At 38.9% G+C, this 21644-nt stretch overlaps 3 protein-coding genes across 3 annotated transcripts in view; all 3 read right to left on the bottom strand.

The window, feature by feature from the left end:
• The window catches only part of Ankar (ankyrin and armadillo repeat containing), a 55815-nt gene extending 43606 nt beyond the window's left edge, over nucleotides 1-12209 (bottom strand). The window contains 5 exon segments of the mRNA XM_087200398.1: nucleotides 164-327; nucleotides 1907-1994; nucleotides 1996-2060; nucleotides 2063-2344; nucleotides 8075-12209. Of these exon segments, the coding sequence (XP_087056524.1) occupies nucleotides 164-327; nucleotides 1907-1994; nucleotides 1996-2060; nucleotides 2063-2344; nucleotides 8075-8675 (1200 nt within the window). The 5' untranslated portion in view covers nucleotides 8676-12209.
• Nucleotides 12208-16482, bottom strand: Asnsd1 (asparagine synthetase domain containing 1). Its single transcript, XM_087200400.1, has 3 exons — nucleotides 15028-16482; nucleotides 14574-14755; nucleotides 12208-12593 (listed from the first exon to the last, which is right to left on the bottom strand). Exons 1-3 carry the CDS (start codon nucleotides 16480-16482, stop codon nucleotides 12230-12232), a joined length of 2001 nt encoding a protein of 666 aa, XP_087056526.1. The 3' UTR covers nucleotides 12208-12229.
• On the bottom strand, nucleotides 16387-20031 carry Asdurf (ASNSD1 upstream open reading frame). Its single transcript, XM_087200417.1, has 4 exons — nucleotides 19882-20031; nucleotides 18423-18476; nucleotides 17102-17177; nucleotides 16387-16574 (listed from the first exon to the last, which is right to left on the bottom strand). The coding sequence occupies exons 1-4, from the start codon at nucleotides 20029-20031 to the stop codon at nucleotides 16504-16506; spliced, it is 351 nt and encodes a 116-aa protein (XP_087056543.1). The 3' UTR covers nucleotides 16387-16503.
• Between the last annotated feature and the right edge of the window lie 1613 nt (nucleotides 20032-21644).

Here is a 21644-nt window from a genome sequence, read left to right as displayed (position 1 = left end):
TCATTTATGTTAAAGTAAAGTATGAAAAAGTTAGTGAGTTGAGAGGACAATTCTCTGGACACCTGCATAGTGCCTATATTGATAGAAGCTCTTTCTGGTTAGAAAATAGGAGAAAAAGAGTTGTGAAACAACAAACCATCTCAGAAACAACAATAATGTAAACCTTAAAATCATCCAAAGCATGCTCAATTGAAGGGGTGGTGATGTCAAATTCAATTCCTCCATGAACATGAAAATATTGATTCTCTTTGTAGTGAAAGTTCTGGCATTTAAAATCTCGTCCATAAATAAACGGAGGCAGTTCTCGCTCTGTCTTGACCTTGTCATCTCCCAAAATGAAAACAAACTTTCATTTAAAAAATGAACAAATATAAATAATCATATTTTGGAGATCTAAATTCTCATTAATGTAAACAAAGTAAAGATATTTCACATGAAATTAAGATCTTATTTACAGTATATAAAATTATTTATGTTCTAAATATATATGATATTTGAACATTAAAATTGTTTATATCAAACACTCCTAGCACTTTCTATAGTGTTTCACAGATATTGTAAAAGTATAGTCAAAACATTATTCTTGGGCTGGGGATTTGGCTCAGTGGCAACGCACCTGCCTTGCAAGTGCAAGGTCCTGAGTTCAATCCCCGGTACCAAAACACAAAAACAAAAACAAAAAAAAAATTATTCTACCTACTGATTTCTATAAATGCACACAAGATTTTTAATATCTTACCTTCAATTATCAGAAAAGACTTGAAATTTTGTGCCTTAGAAAATCTTTGGTTAAATAAAAATCTGAGTTAGCTTAGGTAAAAAGACATACGATAAAGAAATAGGTGGATATTTTGTATATGAAAAAAGTAACTGGCCTATATTTCTGGAAAGTAATGAAACCACACATAAAACATATTTTAAAAATAATTTTGTAAAAGCCTAGTGAGGATTAAGTTTGTTCAATATTTTGACTGGCTAGTAGATGTTTTCATCAATATAAGGCATAAAATGTATTTTGAGAAATATATAAAAGGTACATGAAAGTATAAAGAATAACATCATACCCTAATCTGACAATATAGATTCAATTGTTTATATTTAGTCATGTTTGATTTCAACAGCTTGGGTAAGAAAACATTAGGGATATAGCTAATATCCCATTTATGCAGGCCCTCCAAGTTCCATACACACACACACACACACACACACACACACACACATTTATGGGACAAACACTGTTCTGATTCCATTTTCAAATAATTCATAGATTACAGGGCTAATCATTACCTCTGAATTCTCATGCTATACAGTTTCACTAAATGATTTGCAAAACTTCTACCAAAATTTTGTCATCTGAATAGGAACTTCATTAGAAGAAGGCTACGTGTTTGACAATCAGCGAAGTGCATAAATTGTGTGTTAACCTGGGTAGCATGAAGAGTTTGCAATGAAGTCCTATCAAGTTCCATAAAAGCAAGCCCGTTCCATACAGACAGCTCCTGTTTATTACAGAACCAATATTTCCTCATTTAATTACTATAGTTTTAATATGTTTCAATCTTTTTTTAAGGTGTGCAAAGCCATTCAGTTTGTAAACTTTAGGGAAAAAATATGGTATGGGTTTTGAATAGAAGTGTATTGAATTTATAGAATAATTTAGATGAACAATGCACACTTATTTATTTAGAACTTGGTTTAAGTCTTTCAATAGCTTTTATAATTAGTATAAATATACACAAAATGCTATGTGTATATGCCAAATATTTTTAATTACACTGAAAACATGAAATTTGTTGTTATTCTAAAAGATTAAAGGCCTAAACATACATACTAGAAAAACTTGACATATATATGCATTTACTATATACATATACTACTTTATATTTGATTTTGGCTGATATCCTACCTGAAAAAGGCTAAAGCAGGCTATTTAAATATGGAATTTTCATCTTTTTTTTCAAACTTAGTAAAAATGGAACCAGAAAACATATCAAACTTTAGGTAGCCTATCCCTTTTCTGATTTCTTTTTTCTTCTCAAAGTGTTTTTGAATAACCTTTTTTGAAGATATAATCTTTGCTGTAGTCTCTGATAGGTACAAATATCAAGATAATCCTGAGTATATTTTATAGCATTGGTAAGCCAATAGGCTGCTTCAAATATAAAGACATTTTCACACTGTTGAACTTGTGTGGTGCTGAATGTTAATTTTAGCAGAATATTTTCAGCATATTTCATAAATACAGCTTTTTCTTCAGGGCTATTTGGATCATATGTTGGATCTTCATTCATGTCTTCATCATAGATTCCATTAAAGTCTGGATCCTGTGTAATATCAACCAACCCTTCACAGTAAAAAAGAAAAATTTTAGACAGTGAAAGCTTCATCCTTGACTTTCTTCTGGATAGCAGATTGAACATAGACTGTCATCTTGAAATCCTGCTAGGATTACATTTTTAAAAAACAACAAGACATAATAAAATAGTATAAGATGAAAAGCAGATGGATGAATCGGCTACTCAGCAGAGAGAAGAAAGATAAAAACCAATAGAATTTAAAAAATATATTTCCTCTAATAATCCCTCTAAGAGCTATTCATTTTGGCAGAAAGAAACATAAAACCATGGACACACAATTTTTTTTCCAGTACCAGGGATCAAACTCAGGACTTTGTATTTGTGAGGCAGGCGCAGCACCACTGAGCTAAATCCCCAGCCTCTAAATCCCATTTTTAATCAAGAAAAACATGGAAGAACAACAGGAAAGTGTGGTATCCCCTTAATCAGGGAATCAGCTTTTTCTTTGTATAAAAAAATATATTTTGCTTTTTCAGGCCTAATATGATGAACTTATTCTTTTTTGCTAATAAGGGAAGCTAAACATATATAATAAACTATGAACCTTCTGGTAAACTAATCATGATGAAACAAGAATTAAAACTTTTTCTAAATTTTGAAAAATGACACCTTTCCTATGTTTTATTTTCTTGCCATTTACAATGAAATTAGGATTTTTCTTATCAAATTGTCTCCTAAAGATAGTTATATGTACAATGTTACCCTCAATCTGAACTTGAGAAAGCTATGTGGACTGATAAAATATGACTTTGTAGAAAATGTAGAGTTTGGGACACATGAGCTTTAAAGTGTAAATGAAACATCAACCCCAACCTTTCTTTTTCCTTTTTCTTCTTCAATTTATATAAAAGGCTGAAAGCTCTTGGGTTTTTAAAAAATGGCACTGTAAATTAGTTATCGACATAAAGACATTATAGAGAAATGGAAGCGATTCTGACATCTTAATCTACATATCAGCCAGCGGATTTTTGATACCACCAAAACTTTTTGGTTTGCAGTGGGCGGAGCTAGCAGAGAGGGTACCACAGCACCCCAAGAAGGCTTAGAAATTGCAAGTCTCATAGGGAGCCCAGGAAGGTCACGGTGTAGAATAAAAGCAATGATTTGAAAAAAAAAAAAAAGGACTGGTTCAAAAGCTGAGGAAAGTACAGGTAGACCTCAGGTAGCATAGCCTTGCCCCTGTCCTCACTAAAAGCTGTGAAGCCCCGCTGAGGGCCAGGAGGAGGCCCTTGTGCTGAAAGGAATAGGGAGAGACGGAGTGTTGAATCGGGAGAGCACCGCCTCTTCCATTCTTTTGGCCCCAGATTCATTGCTTCCTTTCAGGAAGGAGCCTGGAGCAAACAGACCAACCGAAGATAAAAGACAGAGATGTACGGAATGTGTGATGGACAAGCTCCCCAGTGACACATCAGGGTTTCCTCTGACCCCCAGCATCCGCTCTGCCTCACAAGGAATGAGAACGGAAGGATCAGCAGGCAGGGAAGCCCCTCGGATGAGAAGGCGCGCCCTCGGATGAGAAGGCGCGCCCTCGGAGAGCTGAACTGGTTCCCCCGAGGTGGGAGGGTGGTGTCAGAAACGACCTCTTGGGAAAAAAGGACCTCGCCTTTCTGTGGACAGGTGCTCCACGTTTCTCTTCGAACGTCTGGTACTGAATTAGTAATACAAATATGGAAAACTTTAGCTACTTCAAAGAATACAGTTCATGTCATGAATAAACACAAAGTTATGGAAGTATGATCATATGTAAATTAGCTGGGGAAAATATGCTAAAAGTCAATAAATAATGAGAGAAGTTTTAACCAAAATTGGATAAAACTTTAGAGGATGCGGGACAGGAAACACAACATCGAAGTATTTAAACTTGGATACTAATTTCTCTTTATCTCATCTCCTGTCCTTGCTTTTGCTGCTGAGCGCTAGCTTGTTTCTAAATGCCTAAAAAATATCTTTACCTGAACGACACAGAATCGCTTCAAACTAAATTCTTGCCCCCACAATCTGCTTTGCCTTTATTCTCTCAGGGTAATGGTTCTATTTACCGATTGTCTCTCAAATTAGAAACTGAAAAGTCTCCTTCAATTTGTTATTAACCATTTAATTTCTACATGTACTGAAAGTTTACTGTGTGCCAGGCACTTAATAAGGTGCCGAGAATTTAAAAACAAAAATGACAATTTTCTCTGCTCTTTAGGAGAAGTTTAAGATCTAGTAAAGAAGATAAAGATGAAGCCAATAATTGCAATATAAGATATGAAGTATTTTCTGTGTCCAAGTACAGTGTGTACAGGTAAGAGTCCTAATAGGCAATGTCTGAATCATGCATCCGGAAGTCAGTAGCAATAACCCAGGGAAGAATGTCAAAGAGCTGGGTGAGGTAGACAGACAGAGGGGCATTCCAGATGGAGGAGAGGAAATGAACAGAGGCATAAAAAATACCCATTCCATGTTACTAGTTTGTGAGATTGAATAAGCACCCCCTCATTTCAATCAAAAGCTCCCTTCCTTCCCTCGTTTTGCTGTCATGAGACTTCGTTCTTTCCATCCATCACCCAAAGCTCCTATAGTGGGTCTAAGAATCCAGGAATTTGTCAGCTGAAGAGCTCTACACTACTTAAAATCCTTTCTCAGAAAACTGGGTAATATGACCAGATTTTTGTTGAGCTCTATTCTCTACTGCTGTTGCCACTATGTATTTTTAAACAAATGACATTGCTGGTGGATTGGTATAATGTAAAGCTGAGAGGCCTTGGCCAAGACTGATTTTCAGTAGTCTGCCCTCCAGGAAAAGCAGTTGGCCCTCTCTAGAAACCCTCTCTAGCACAGTTTAAGGCACCACATGGTCAGTGACAAGGTTTGAACCTGGTTTCCCTGTGATGTCAAGAGAAGAGCTGCTGACTTCCCAAACATGACAGATAACCTGAGCAGGCAGGCTGCATGCTTGCCACCAGATGGCTGCTACCACAGGGCTTTCGTGTCAGCTCCCTGGTCACACCGTTGTAGAAGGGGGTGCATCCTGAGCCTCAAACATCAAGTTTGAAGGGTGCTTCAAGTTCTCAGGAGTAACACTCTGTATCAGATACCTTTTGATCATATCTCACATCCTTTCAGACCACATTTGAAAATTCTTTTTTTTGGTACTGGGGATCGAACTCAGGACCTTGTGCTTGTGAGGCAGGTGAGGTGCCACTGAGCTAAATCCCCAGGCCCTGAAAATTCTAATTGTTGCATCAACTAACTTCACACAAATATAACCTGACTGCACCTTGCCACAGATGTACCATGTGACTCTTATTTTTGTTCCAAGGCTTCTCTGCTTCTACCGTGTTGGAATCCTGATGGGACCCATCAGCCTTTCTGATGCATAAACAGATCTGCAAGCATGAGAGAATCCCCCCAACTCCACGCAGACTTTCATGCATGGGGGACAGGAGGCAGTGGATACACACTCCTGTCTTCCATTCTGCCTTAATCCATTTGGGCTCCTACAACAAAATGGCACAGAATGGATAGCTTTTATACAATGGAAGTTCATTTTATTACAGTTCTGGAGAGTACGAAGCCCAAATAAAGTCAGATTTGGTGTCAAGTGATCTGGGTTCATTTCCTGGTTCATAGATGGTGCATTAAGTGTCACTAACTACTAAAATGATGTCTCATTTACATTTTAAATTACCTGAAATAGCCTTGGAGTTCCTATACTCCTGGCAGTGACAGCACTTCTGGGTGGAATTTGACATATTTTTAAGAGCTTGTCCCTGCCACATTCTCTTCACCAATGCATTATGTGATGGCAAAGCTTCAGTGGCCATGAAAGGGAACTACCGGACCAGTCAAAGGAATGCAGAAAGTAATGGAATTCACTGGATATTACTGGTAATATTTTGTGCTTTTTGACCCTCATCACCCTAATCAAAGGCCCTTCCCCCAAAAACAGGGTTCATGAGATTCCAGTTACAGCTGTAACCCTTTAGAGTTCAGTGACTCTCCAATCCTAGGAGCTTTGTACCCAGCCAGATGGCATTAATGCCTACTCCACCAGCACTGCTTAAGTAGTTCTCTCCCAGGGAAGGGAGAATTTCTTTATTCCTTATATCTATTCAACTTAAAACCTTCTCTAAAGATGAAAGCTAACAGCTATCTAAGCTGTCATTGAGACAAGGAGACACCATCTTCAAGAGACTGAACTGCTTTGAGGTACATCGAGGCTGCAGAACACATTGAAACAACACGTCTGGAAACCCAGCCTACAGCAGGTGAATTAGACTGCATTCCTGTCATCAAATATTATTCTCAAGCATTTGAACTTCATAGCAGGCCAGGCACAAATACAGCCAATAGCACAGGTAGCAAACAAATACTTCTGTATTTCAGGTCCTAACAGATTCAGAGGCGTTCAGCGGTGTGTAGTACTGGAGGTGGGGTTGGGAATGATTACCCAGTTGTAACCATGGTGCCTAAACATCTGCAGACATGGTACCTGGGAATATTCAAAACCTTAAGCATGATCTACAGGAAACTTTAGTTGGCCGCCCCTGTCGTGACACCCTCTAATGTGAAGGTAAGTACCTGTGACAGCCTTGCTGAGGGGCTGCTCCTTAGGTAACAATCATTGAGTCCATCTGGGACACACAAGCTGGGTTTATTCTCCAACCTTACCACTGGTAATGGTAGAAACCCACTAAACATTCGAAATACTCCTTCCTCATGTAATGATTTGTTGATTCAACTCAATTCATTTAATGGAATTTAACAAATTTTTGCTCATGCTCAAATATTACATGTCAGATACTGTGTTAAGTACTAAACTTCTAGGAATAAACAGGCAAGTAAGGGCCCTATTTTCATGGACGTTTTAATAAAGTATTTGTTTACCTGTTTTTTCCCATTTGGACTTATTTTTGTGTTTTAGCAAGAAATAAAAGTTCAACTAATATTTATAAAATGAATAAATCAAGTGGGAGTCCTTTATAAATAAGTAGATGTATAATTTTCGATTTAGCTATCAATGACAGAGAAGGAAAAGAGGTGAGCTAACAACCCCACGAAATGAGCTTACCATATTAATTGTACTACATGTTCTAATGGTTATAATTCTTTGACAGTTTATTGAGAAGCTAAGAAGCAAATTTGCTTTTCAAAATATTTTCTCTAGTACACAGACCTACACTGATAAATTAAAATTTTTTTCCTAATTACATGTCCAATTCAAGTAAAAGTTCATTTCCATGTGATTTACCATTTAAAACCTTATTAGCTCTGGTTAGCCAAGAAAAATCTGGCTGCTTAGGGGAGAGTATTAATCCTTTCTTGCCTCAGTAAATTTATGCAAAAAACTATCCATATTAAGATGATGCATAGAAATGAACTGAAGATTGAAATTATTAGGTAGTTTGGAATCTGATCAGTTCTGCAGAAACTGGAGATTAAAATGAAAGAGGCAAGATGCTTGATTTAAAATGTTTGGTACCTGGGATTGAACTTGGGACCTTGCACTTGCAAGGCAGGTGATGGAACCACTGAGCTAAATCCCCAGCATAAAAAGATTTCTTGAAGTTTAAAGAAAATCTCCTTTTAGAAGTGATGGCTACACTTAGAAATTTTTTTTTTTTTTTTTTACCAAGAAAGATGGCTATATAAATTCAGGCACAGATAAATTACTTATAAAATTAAAAAACAGCTTCTAATAAAAATAACTAAGAAGGGCTAAATTCTCTTACCTGCTGAACTAAACGCTGCAAAAATCTCTTTAATTGTTTGAGGCTTCCCATCTGGATCAATGTCCAAGATGGTACACCACATTTGGGAGAACCTGGTTTGTTTCTCTTTGGGCATGTATGTTCCATGCCACAGTGCTTTCAACATGTAGTCAATATGGATCAGAATCTGCCCAATTCTGGTATCAAAATAAGCTGGAGGTAATTGACAAGAAGAACTCTGATCATAATTAGCTTCTAAACTGATGGAAGGAATTTGATTTAAGCAATAAATTCCAACAGCCAACTCCCTTATGATCTGGTGGATTTCTCTGTAGTCTAAGAGGGCAGTAGGGTCCACCGGCATCAGTAGGATCGCAGTGGAGAAACCGACATTGTTCATTTGACTCATAATTCCACTTGGGAACTCCAGTTGAGAGCACCCATCCTCTTTTGTAGACAACCACCTGGCTAGTGCCGTAGTTAATAACTCTTGTATCCCACTCTGATCATAATTTTCAAAAAAAGCAGAAGCATTTCTCTGTACTGCTAAATTTTCAAGGTAGGTTTGTTCATCTTGAGCTTGATCAACTCTAAGTAATCCTTTTTTGGGCAATCTTAACATTTTCAATTAAATCTAGTGCATCCTTTCTTGAAGTTTCTGCAATGGATAAAAGAAATAAAAGGCAAGTAATAACAATTCACCATATCATGAATCTTCATTTCCCTAGGAATAAATCTACACTTTTCTTTATCTAAGGTCAGTTGACCATTACTTTTTTTCAGTCTCAAACTAGTTGCAGCATAAGCTGAAATCTGAATTAAAATAATTAAAATTGTAAAACCTGTAACATTAATCATGTACTGCTTTTCAAAGAGGCAATAGATACAGAGAAGTACAATTGTATGCTGCAGAACAATAATTCTGTCAGCAGCAGACATTGCCTAGTGATACAGTAACACCTTAGTTTGTGCAAATACATTCTGTGATGTTTACACAATGAAACAGCCTAACATGCTTCTCAGCTTCTCATGTTAAGTAACATGTGACTGTATGTCAAAAAAATGTTAAGTTTATACATGACAAGCAACTACCATATACCTGCAGTATTATTTGTTGGGGAGGTTTTTTGGTGCATATCTCTTCAAAATTTTAAAGAAAATAAAGACCTGATTAAAGGATAGACAGGAAATACTGGTTTAACTTTTTTCTTTCTTTCTTCCTTTTTTGCTTGTGGTGGTGCTAAGGTTCCAGCCTAGGAACATGCTAAGTGAGTGCTTTATCACTGCGTGGTATTTCCCCAACCTTCAGTGTTTGTGTAACTAAGTACTTCTATATTCCTGGAAAAATAGCCATATTACCACTTGAGCATCTACTATTTGCCAGGCACCTTACAGGAAATATTTTGGCTTCTTTCATGTAATTGACCTCCATGATACAGTGGTTCTCAAAATTTAGCCTATATGAAAATCACCTGCTTGTTAAACTGAATCTTGCTGGATTCCACCCCAGTGTCCGATTCAGGCAGCTGGGGTGGAACAGAGAATCTGCGTTTCTGTAAAGTTACGGGTGTGCTGAGCCCAGTCCACCGGGGTAGACACTGTTTCGCCCACTGCGTGGACACAAACGTGGATCGCAGGGCGCGTCTTGCAGAATCAGAACCCAAGGTCACACTCAAGCCCAAGACCATGATCACATCAGCTCGCGTCTGCCACGGACTCGGGGATGGACGAGGAAAGGGGAAGCCTACTTTGAAATGATCATTTTCTTGTCTAGGAGAGGGAAGCTGTGTCCCCTGTGGTCCCCAGGGGCCTGGGACAATCATCGCTCGGAGCGGCCCCTCGCTGCCCCTCGGTGGCCGCTGCTGTGGGCGCGGGTCTGAGCCGTTGGTCCTGGGGGGCCTGGGGCGGGGACCCGCACATGGACTGGGCCAGGCGGGAAGACCGGGTGACCCTGCGCAGCTGACAACCGCTCAGCTCCCGGACTCCTTAGAACCCGTTCAGCCCCAACGTCCCTTCAAGGGCAAGGCTGAGTGACCTCCCATTCCTTCCTTTCTCTAGGCCCCATCTCCTAAAGGCTCCAAAGACACTGTCATCTGGGACCTTCGACACAGGATCCCTTGGGAGACAGGAAAGATCCAAACCCCAACAGGCAGTGTGATGCAGGCAACAGGTACAGGCACAGTCTGTGGAGGGAGAAAATGTTTTCCTTCCCAATGGTGAGAGAGAACGACGACAGCCACAGGGGAGACACACGTTATGGTGTGGGAGACACCAGGGCACGTTCGCGCCCATGTGCACACACACACAAAGGCCACAAGGGGACACACAGAGAAGGGGGCCACCTGCAGCCCAAGGAGAGGGTCAGAAACCAACCCTGCCTGGATCTTGGACTTCCAGCCTCCAGAACTCAGAGAAATATATTTGTCGTTCAAAGAAAAAAGTTCTACATGGTGGCACATGCCTGTAAGCCCAGCACCCTGGGAGGCTGAGGCAGGAGGATCACAAATTGGAGCCCATTCTGGGCAATTTAGACTATATCTCAAAATTTTAAAAATATAAAAAGGGTTGGGGTACAGCTCAGTCCAAAGGCCCTGGGTTCAATCTTCAGTACCAAAAATAAAAAGTTCTTATGGTGGGAAGAGGAAGCAGTTCCCAACCCGACGGCTTTGGTCTCTCTGAAAAAGCCCAAGTCAGGAACTAAGAATGGGACACAGAAGGCTGTAGATTTGTGGGACAGAAGAACGTTTTAAAAAATTTTAAAAGTTCTTGAAGTAGGAAAATGAGCTGTCTAGACAGATGTACTAAGTATTGCCCAGGAGTGTGAGCAAAGTATTTAGCTTCTCAAAACAGTGTTCTGTCTGTCAAACAAAGTCCCGTGTTGACCAAGGTCCCTGATGATAAAAATACCAAATTGAGTTATTTCTGGATGTAGCTACCATGGAGTTAATGTGGGAAACCACTCTGTTTCTCTACACTCTCACACACTTCTGACACCAATCGATTGTCTCTGAACATCACCTGGGTGTTCTACAATTTGATCCAATCTGATTCTCTGCACCTGGAGTTAGTGTCAGATCCCATGAGTTAAGGACTCGGTCCCACAAGACTGCCCTCACTTTAAATGCCAACTTCAAATTGGAGCTTCTGGTACTTCTGACCAACCAGCTATAAACTGGGGTGTTGGGAGCAATGCTACTTAATTTCGGGGAAGTCATTTCATTAGGCCTAGTTCTCCTGCCTACAGGCCAGCTGTGGCATTTCAAGGCATAATTCCATTTTGGCCTCTGGTCACAACTGAGACCTCAATGATCTGGTGATACTGTGATGCTCCAGGACCAGATTACACCAGCTGAAGACATCCTGGTAGGAACATTGTTCTTGGATCCTCCCCCCTCATTTGTTACACTTTTGTTTATCTCATATGTACTGCACTCTCCTGCAAGTCATTTGTTACATGTTTCTCCCGGTAAGCTGGGGGCTTTCATCTTTGCTGCCCAGAGCAGCACTGATCAGGCCCAAAACTCAGCTTCTTCTCCAAGTCTCATTTTTTCTACCTTTCCTGTATCATAAATTAATTCACCTTGTGCTGCTGTGGCTTGCAGGAGACTAGGACTCACTGCAGAGGTTCTATTAACGTCCCCTTTCCCTGTTTCCTACACTGGGGTTCCTGTAACTTTGCTAGATTGGCCTATAGAAACCTGAATTCTGGAAATATTTTAATTTACTGACTTATCATAAAGGATACAGCTCAGGAACAGCTGGATGGAAGACACACAAGGCAAAGTATTTGGGGGGTGGGAGAGCAAAAACAGATTCCATGCACACTCTGGGCAGCAACCCTCCTAGTACATCCACACGTTTAGCAAACTAGGAACTCATCAAATCTTGTAGAAGAGTTTTTACAGATCTTCATTGAGGTTAATCTTCCACCCACCACAAGTCTGTAGATGGGGCTGAAGCTCCAGCCCTCTTAAACACTTGGTTTTTCTGGTCATCAGCCCCATCCTGAGACTGTCTAGGGAATCACACTATAAACTACATTAATCCAAGTGTAATCAAAAGGCATTCACTGTAAGTAATAAGACACTGTTATCATTTAGGAAATTCCAAGAGTTTTAGAAGCTTTGCCACAAGAAAAGTAAAAATTCACCCAATGAACTTTAAAACCACTACAATCTACAATAGCAAAGCAGTGGAATATTTTATTTTTATATAACTGTCATTCAGTAAATACTCTAACACTGTGAAATCATATCGCAATTTAATCTCCCTTTCAAAAGAAAGGTTTTCTAAGGAAATGACTTGGAGTCTTCCACATTTGTCAGATGCCTTTTCCTTATTGTTTTCCATTTTTGCAATTCTAGATCCAAATTGCATGGCCCGGTTCGGCAGAAGGGCAGAGGCTGTAAGACCAAGTTCCACAGCGGTGAGACGTAAAATTAGCTTTTCACCAATTCCACGGGGTAAAGTCAAGTTCACTTTTTCCCAGAGGGGTAGGGAATTTAGAAAGGAAACAACATTTTCATCCAGGAATGGAAATATAAAATAAACAGATAAAATAAGTACTATATGAAAATAAAAATCAACCTGTTAATGGTTATTTACATAATTTTATGAAATCTTATGTAAATATATTAAAAGTGTTTCACAGCATATGACAATATATGTTAGAAAATAATTTAAGAATAAATAAATTAGGTTCATGATGTTGAGAAAAAATTTCAAATTGTTTCACAAGGTATCTTTGGGGATGCCTTGAAAGCAGGTATGACCATAACTACAGAATCTGATGATCTGTGTCTAGTCTTTGTCGTGTCTAAAGAAACTGAACTTCCTTTAGGCATAGGAAATGAATATAGAAGGGCTCCACAATCTTGGGCTTACAAAACACTAACGTGTAGTATCAAAACTGTTTAATTACTCTTTCAAATGCTCAAATGGTGACAAATTGGTGTAACAACAAAACACTAGATTTTTAAAAAACAACTTTCTGCCCTTTTTGCTTCCCTACTTTCTCTCAAAACTCTGTTGTTTTTAAGACTTTAACCCTTTTCTTTCCCCCTGCAATTCTTCAGAATGCAATGCAGTTACATTAGTGTTTCATTACATTTCATTCTGGCTCAAGTAGAAAGACTGGAAAGGGTAAAGGAATTTGTTCTATTGGATATTTTATAAAAATGAAGTACTATAGGGCTGGGGATTTAGCTCAGTTGCGCCGCATCTGCCTCATAAGCGCTAGGTTCTGAGTTCAATCTCTGGTACCAAAAAAAAAAGAAAAAAGAAAAAACGAAGTACTATAATTGTACAAATAAATATTCATCAAGTAGATTACTATTACCAAGATACATAATAAATGATTTAAAGCTAATCATTCACATCAGCTATTTTAAACAATCTTCACATGCACTTTTATCTGAAGGTCACGAAACCTTCATATGGGGCATTGAAAATGAACCGTTTTCACTAGATGAAATAAATTCCCTTCTCTCTGACCTAGCTGAATCATGGACTAAATTTCTTTCATTCTTTCTTTTCCTCCCCTCTTGGGCTTTCTCACATCCTTCACAGTTTTTCCTGTATAGACTTTATAGTGTGTATCTTGTAGGGTATCTATTTATAAAGAAATCTTGAAAACTATGACAGAATACTGACATTAGTAGTTAAAATTTTACATGCATCAAGAAGACTGGCAATAGAATAACAACTGTGTAAAGACAATCATGATTCAATGAAAAAGATGAGAGAGAAAAAGACTTAAGTAGAGACTGAGAACAGCAAAGTCCCAGTGAAAGAGAGCTAAGTGGTTATAATGCCAAGATTCCCGTGAGCTTACTTGGACTCCTTGCACACTTGTACCCTTGTAATAAACTGCCACCTCACAAATTATTGAACAGTTCTCCTCTTTATACACACATCATCCTTCATCCTTAATGTCTAAAAAAAGTTTTATTCAAGTACTTGTTTACTACATCAGAAATATGTTGTAGGCAAAGCATAAACTTCTGAGGTGCCAGAGACTGTAACACTGGAGGAGAAAGCCCGGGCTTATATAGTACTCGTATCAGGAGAAGAGTAAATATTTAAAACAAAACCATACCCTTTAAATACCTTTTCTTGGTATTATCATATTTTTACAGTCTTTTTCATTCACTGTAGTCTTATAAACAATCACACCACTGTATCACATGGGGACATTAATGAAAAGACATTTCTTAGGGGCTGGGGATTTAGCTCAGCAGTTCTGTAACCCGCCTCGAAAGTGCAAGGTCCTGAGTTCGATCTCCGGTACCAAAAAAAAAAAAAGAAAAGACATTTCTTGGAGAATGAGTTCTGGAAAACAACTGCTGCTCTGGCTCCTCCTTCCTATGCTTCTGTGTTTGTAATCATAAAGCCAGAATATTATTGTTGCACCAGTTATTCATGTGAACAGACTCCAAAGCAAAAGGAGCTTAGAAAGTCCTTTTAAAGCCTACTGTTTTTACTAAAATGCCTTAGAAAACACTCAATTAACGAGAATTACCTTGCCTCCTTTCCATGATCAGCAATAACTCTGTCATCATGACCAAGATTTCTGGAAGAAATCCGACACAGTTCCATTGCTATTTCCTCATTCAACGCTTCCAGTCCAAGTGTCTGAAAGCGGACACGATGACGAGAATAACCAGCAAGCTGTTCATCTGCACCAATGCCTGTGAGAATTACCTATAAAAGTTTAAAGAAATCCATATAAAATATGACCTACTATATAATAAAGAAAATAAAACTTAAAATTAAACCCGAATTGTAACATTTTTGGAGAAAAACTGTAAGATCAGAACATAGTAAATTATGCCCATTTAAATAAAGCATATACATTATATTAATAATTTAAATGCAAATAAAATATGCTATATTCTTGGAACTTAAATGCTAACAGCTTGTAGGGTCAAAATTAGGTCTCAGAAGTTTTTCAGAGCAGAAATACTGGGCAATACCTTTGCACTGCTCTGATATGATTTCGTTCCATCCTGGGTTGCTAAGTAACCAGTCCCTCTAGAAGCAAACCAGACTGCACAGCCAATGCTGTCATCCAACACTGTGTCTAAGGGCTGAACCAAGTGATGAATGTGCGTGCTTCTTAGTTTCTGCAGTTCTTCCAGAGAAACATTAATTTCAACAAAATTCCAAACTCGAGAGGGGTTAATAGTTTGCAGTTCCTTTAGTCCGGCTCTTCCTGTGATTCTATCTGGGACATTATCATCACGACTGTCACCATCAACAGCACCAGCACTCTCAGAGAGTTCTTTAGAAGGCATTTTACCATGATCTTTCTGTTCTCGCCTTCTATTAAAGCTAGTTGGCATGGTCTTTTCTTTCATCATGAAAGCTACATTAAGAAGATCAATTGGTTCAGCTGAAGGGATATGACGATCAGCAAGGGCTGCAATCACCATGGAATCAATGCCTCCAGAAAACAGGATTGCAACATCTGCTTTCCTATCACAAGTTTTCAGAACTTCATTTGGTGCCAGGCTTTTGTCCCTAGGTAAATACAAGACACTTCTCTTGGCTGCAATACTCAGGACATCAATGAACCGGTGAACTACTTTCTTCATGTGTCCATCTGTAAGAAAGACCTGAAGTGTCTCTTTTGTAGGTGGAATGCTGGATATTTTTTTGCTGTGAGTTTCCAATGGAGCTTGTGACAACATCATATTTAAAGGAACAATGGGTTTCTCAAGATATAGTTTGGCCTTGTTCACCACCATTGATACAAACGTTGGTAAGTCTGCTGAAATTTGAGTCAGGATATTAACACATTCTTCAGTAATATTCTCCTCAGAAATATGTTTCCAAGGATACAAATGTAAAATCACACATTTGGAATTGGCTGCAGATTTTAGATCAATTCTGAAAATTCCAGCTGCTGGAACTTCCTGCCACTGTTTTGTCCCTCCAGATGTCTGGGTGCCAACTGAAGAGATGCAGAAACTCTTGCTCAAATTACTAAACCTCCAAAGCAGGCTACGGCGACCGAAAAAGTCCCTACCAAACCATAAGTAATGACTACACGCTTGATAATATATAAAAGACCAAGGACCCTGTACTTCTGAGAATAGTGACAAAATATCAGATTCACTCTTACAAGAGGAAAGATAATTAAACATAATTTGAGTATCATTCTCTTCAATTTCAATCTTTACTCCACCAAAGACTTCTCCATTCCATAGGAACACATTGCCTCTTTCATCTTCCACAGGCTGGGTGGTCAAAATGCCTCTCAAGTGAAGGACATGACCAGAAAATAAACACTGGTAGTTACCATCAGATTTTAACAACTGTTTACCACTGTCAGGTCCCCGCTGTTTCAGATTATACAGCAAATCTTCTTTTAAATCTTTCTTAAAATGCTCAACAGAAAAGCTTACAGAACAACAAATGCCACACATTGCTCTAGGAAATCAGGGTGACTATTTCTTGACTTTGGTCTTCTCTAAGTTTTCTATTTCTTGGTATTCTTTTTTCAATTCATCTAAGACATCTGTGGGAGAGAAAGAAAAATTTAAGTAAAATACAGATGCTTGGAGTTTTTCCTATGAATCCACAGGACAACATAGGCTATTTACCAAGATCAAACTGTATTAGTTGACGCACTGTGCTAGTGCCTGTAATAATTTATAATGGGCTACCAACAAAGAATGTTAATCTTTTAGAAAAATAGTTTCTGCTCACTGAGTGCTTATTCTGTCCCAGAATAACCTTCAAGGCCTTAGAATCAAAGTATTTCACTCAGTGCCACAAAGGTAGAAAATAGTATAATGGTTTTTATATTTAGAGCTGTCACTCTTAAGCACATGCTAATAACTATTGGTTTTAACACATCTTATAGGGGTTTTTGCTATCGATTCCTTTTTGGAAGGCTAACGTAAATCACTATTAATCTTTAGATAAACATTTAAACATTCAGAGATACGCAGTTTAACTGAATTTCCACAGAAAGCAGACGAAGGATTTTCTGTGCCTTCCCATATCAAATACTAAAAAAATACCAAAAAAACCCCAACTTACTTTTGCTTTCAGAAAGCATTTCTGTTCGGTCTGCAAGAAAAAATATGTTGCTGTTCTGTTGCTGCCTATATACTTTCTGCAAAATAAATTCAGGCTATTATCAAGATCTGATCTAAAAAGTAGCAGATGTCAAAATTTTCAAACTTCAGAAATACATATTCAGAACAACACTTTAGCAAATACAGATAAATAAAAAGAGAAGTAAAGGTTACCTGTTATCCCGTCACCCAGAAATTGCTACTAGTCACACTGAGTTATAACTCTTTCCCCTCTGCATATACCATTTTTCTTTTAACAAAAAAGGATCCTACCATATCTACACATTTAGTTTTATAACTGAACAACATATTGAGAATACTTTCTTATCAGTAAGTTCTTTTACCACATTACTGAATGGGTAAAGAGGTATAACATATTATGGTTTACTTGGTCAGCCCTCAAATGTTAGACATTTAAAGTGTTACCAACTCTTCACTATTGTAAATCAACCTTGTGATGAACATCTTTGCAACTGAATTTTTGTGCACACTGATCATTATGTCCTGTATATCAATTATTATAAATGGAATTAATTGTTGGCTCAAAGTGTTATACAGTTTTAAGGCTCTGATACATTTTGCCAGTTGGGCCTCCAGAAAGTTTGTATTTGCCTTAACTTTGAATAGTCCGTAAGTGACAATATCAAAATTGTCAGTTATCAAATAATCTTTAAAATGCTTTAAAGTGTTCAAAATCATTTCTTCCAAAATTTTAATATGTGGCTTTTCACAGTACAACTACACATGAAGCAGCAGCTAGTGATTTATGAATAAACTGATGGAAATGGCATTATATAGTCATGTTTAGCATTTAGAAGATTTATCTAAAACTTTTTTAGGGAAAGGGAAGTGATTTATCCTTGTTTTGCTTGACAATTACTCACCATTCATTTAAAGAGGTAGTTTCTTTTCATTTCAATATATTTAAAGTTCATTATTTCAAAAGAAAATATCAAATTCAAGTACAAAGTTATATTATCGATTATAGTTCTAAGATACCAAAGTGCAATTAGTATCATTTGTTCTTCCAAAGATAACATGAATAGTATATGGCAACGAAAAGATATTTTCAAATATGAGATCCACCTATATACACATTACCAAGAAAGAAAAGAAAAGAAAAAAAGGGAGGCAACCAAGCAAACTATGCACTTCATTTTTGCAATTTTAAAAGATGCTGAAATCTTACAAAGTTTAGTGTAAATATAATTCTTAGAACTTTTATGGGTAATACAAGTAACCAAACCTCACACATACTATTCAGAATGCCTTTAATAACTTACCCTATTCTTCTTCAAGTTAGAAAGTTCATCGACAACAATTTTCTGTTCTTTAATCTACTGAAATAAAGGGGGGAGGAGCCTTAAATCAGAGGTTTTCAAAGTATGCTCAATAAAGATTCTTTAATTGTTTCAAAATTAGAGAGCTGGGATAAGGGGCTATTATATACTGACTGTCAATGGACAGCTGTGAGTACATAGATTCTTTTAAACAGCAGTCTGTGTGCAGGGTACTGGCAGAGGAAGCTGGAGGGAAGACTTGTTAGGCAACTGCTGAGTTGAGACTGGGAGGGTTGGTGTTCCTAACCAGCCTTCAGACCAAGGGCCATGGTTACTCAGTATGATTTATACCTTTTATTAAAAATAACATATAGTTACCAAAAGTAATACCAATCTTTCAATTGTTTTACTCTTGTGGTCTACATTTTTTTTCAACTACCAGTGGTTTTCATGATTCACGCACTAAATAACACAGCTAGATATCTGCATCAAGCAAATAGTATTAAATGCTTTACCTGGGGCAGTAAAACCTATCACTTGCCACCTCTGTATCACTCTGTATATTAAAGACTGAGCACAGTGTCTAGCTGTGGAACTAGTATTCCTTTTCATCAGCAGGAGAAAGCCCAGCTAGGTGAAAACTGACTTTTTTAACTCTTCAGTGACTACAGTATTTTGTGAACATGACTAAGTACATAGCATCGGTAGCACCTCTAAAAGGTTTTGTAACTTTGTGCTATTCACACCCTCAGGGCTCTGCCACAGATCAATGTTTAGTGGCTTCCTCTGGTAGTAGTTGGAGTGGGCACCTGCTTTTTGCAAACTCAGCCCCACTTCCGTGAGAGAGCACTCCAGTCGACAGAAGCACAGCAACTGGCCAGATGAGATGGAGTTCTAAGGTCCAATTTGTTTTATTAGTGCACGTCTGCAGCACATACTGTTTAGACGCCTTGTGCGGAGTTGATATATGCATATAATACATCTTCATTCCCTTTTTCAACCTCTTTCCTTCCCCTACCTCCCTTCCTATCTTTTGGACCCCTTTCCTTCTATAAAAGATCCATTTCCCTGTTTCCTATTATCTATCTTTTATTTCACTCTTTATTTATATTTTGGGCTTCTCATATAAGGGAAACCATGCGACATTTAAGCTCGTGTGTCTGATTTATTTCACACAGCATTATGACCTCAAGGTGCATCTGTTTTCCTGTAAATGACAGAGCAGTACAACTCCAAATGGCAAGTACGTGTATACCTAAAGAGAAAGCAAGCAGGCGTCTGGAGCTGTTGTACACTGCTCTGACCCGGAAAAGGATAAACTGGAGTGGCTGTCAAGTCCGTGGATAAGAGAGCCAAAGCCAGGACTGAGCGAGGCCGCGCCACGCCAGGCGCGTGGACCACGTCTGGGGTCCACAGACGCCGGGTCCGAGTCCCATGGCCTCCTCCTCGCGTCCACACGCACCTTGCCGTTGAGCTCCTCCCTGTGCGCAGCGGAGCCGTCCGTGGAGCCCAGCGCAGTAGCGTCCTCAGGGCGCGCCCCACGGACCGGCATCTCCACACGGCGCAGGAGCAGATCGGAGCCCAGCGGCATCGCGTCGCAGACACAGCGCATGCGCGCTCCCTCAGACTCCACCCCCTTCTTCTTCCCAAGAGTCCTAGCGCTCGGTGAACTTGCGTCAGTGCCTGAGCGCGCTTGGAGTAGTTCTGCGCATGCGCTGCTGCTGCTTAGGGCGCGAAAGTACAGTTGGCCCACTCCGAGAGCGTTCCGCGTCGCTTCCTAGCGGATCGGAGTTCGCAACGCTTTTGTGACTTCTTCGCTCCTTCCCAGTGTACTAAAGTACAAGGTTCCGTGTGCCTAGCGCAGTAGAAATAACCTCTGCAAGCTTTTTGTTTAGGCAGAAATGTGAAGCTGAGGCACACACCTAAGACGTACAGTGTTGGCAACAGACCTGTGCAGACTTAGTAAAGTTTTGTCACTCTTCTGGTTACAGTTGCTAGTTAAAATAGTTTTGTGTTAATTTAAATATGAATTTCTGTTGAATCCCACCCTCTACCTCTCTTTCGTTACTGGGGATTGAACTCAAGGCTTTGGCACAGAGCTCTTTATTATCCGCAGCTCTTTATTTTTTGACAGAGTCTCGATAAATTGCCCAAACTGGGTTTGAATGTGTGATCCTCCCGCCTCCGCCTCACAGAGTGTTGGGATTACAGGTGTGTCCCACCATGCCCGTCTCCATACAATACTTTCAATATCTCATTCTGTGAAGAAGAAAAAAAAAGTCTAAAGCGTGGAAATAGGCAAATGAGATTACTGGATGTTTTTTCAGTGCTGTCCTGGGGTTGATTTTCTGTTAACTGGTTTACAACCCAGGCCAAGATGGAGTTAATGGTTTAGAGGAAACAGGACAGAGGCAGAGACTAGCTGGTAGGTTTCTTCCGGGGAGAGATGCAAATAATTTCTATTTGGTGGGCCAGATAACCCTAGAGGTGATGACTTATAGTTGTGTAAGACATCAATCAATTGGGTCTAAAACTATGTGACCTTACTTTTATTAATATATTGCCTGGCTTTCCTGCCTTCCTCCCTTCTTCTTTTCTTCCTTTTTTCTCCTTGTCCCCTTTCTTCCTTCTTCCTTCCCCTTCCTCCCTCTCTTCCTTCTCCCCGCCTTCATTCTTTTTATTAGCCCTCTTTCACCCCCAGTGATGGGAAGGAACCCGGGCCATGTACATAATAGGTAAGGCCTTTACCACTTAGTCACACTCTCGGATGCCCCCACCCACCCCAACTTTTCAAATGCCTTTGGAATTTGTTTTATATCTTACTGGCTTATTTATTAATTTATGAACTGAATAAAACTTTGGCATGTGTTCACTTTGTATCTGCCTGAGTAACACACTGTAATACTGGAAACCTTGTTTCAAGGAGATGCTGAATGGGACTTATGTGATGAAGTCTGTATTCCTTAAGAGATGTATTTTATGAGTTAAGTCCAGGCAAATCGTTTGTTGTCTTTGAGAGTAAATCCCAAATGGTTATAGAACTAAGTTTACTTTTTATTTTTTCCTTTTTAAATATTTGTTTGATTTATCCATTCCTGATAGATAACTCCACACTGCTAGTGGCAGTGGTGGAGAAATTGGCTTTATGATCTGACCACTGGTGATATTCGTTGGATGACAGACATCCAGTCTCTTTTGGAAGAGAAGACAGAGAATCCGGTTTGT

Source organism: Heterocephalus glaber, unplaced genomic scaffold (assembly GCF_053883595.1).
Source record: "Heterocephalus glaber isolate CG9 unplaced genomic scaffold, H.glaber_assembly_v1.0 deba00001743, whole genome shotgun sequence".
NCBI lineage: Eukaryota > Metazoa > Chordata > Mammalia > Rodentia > Bathyergidae > Heterocephalus > Heterocephalus glaber.
The sequence above is the reverse complement of the archived record's forward strand: the minus strand, read 5'-3'. Positions and strand labels throughout refer to the sequence as shown.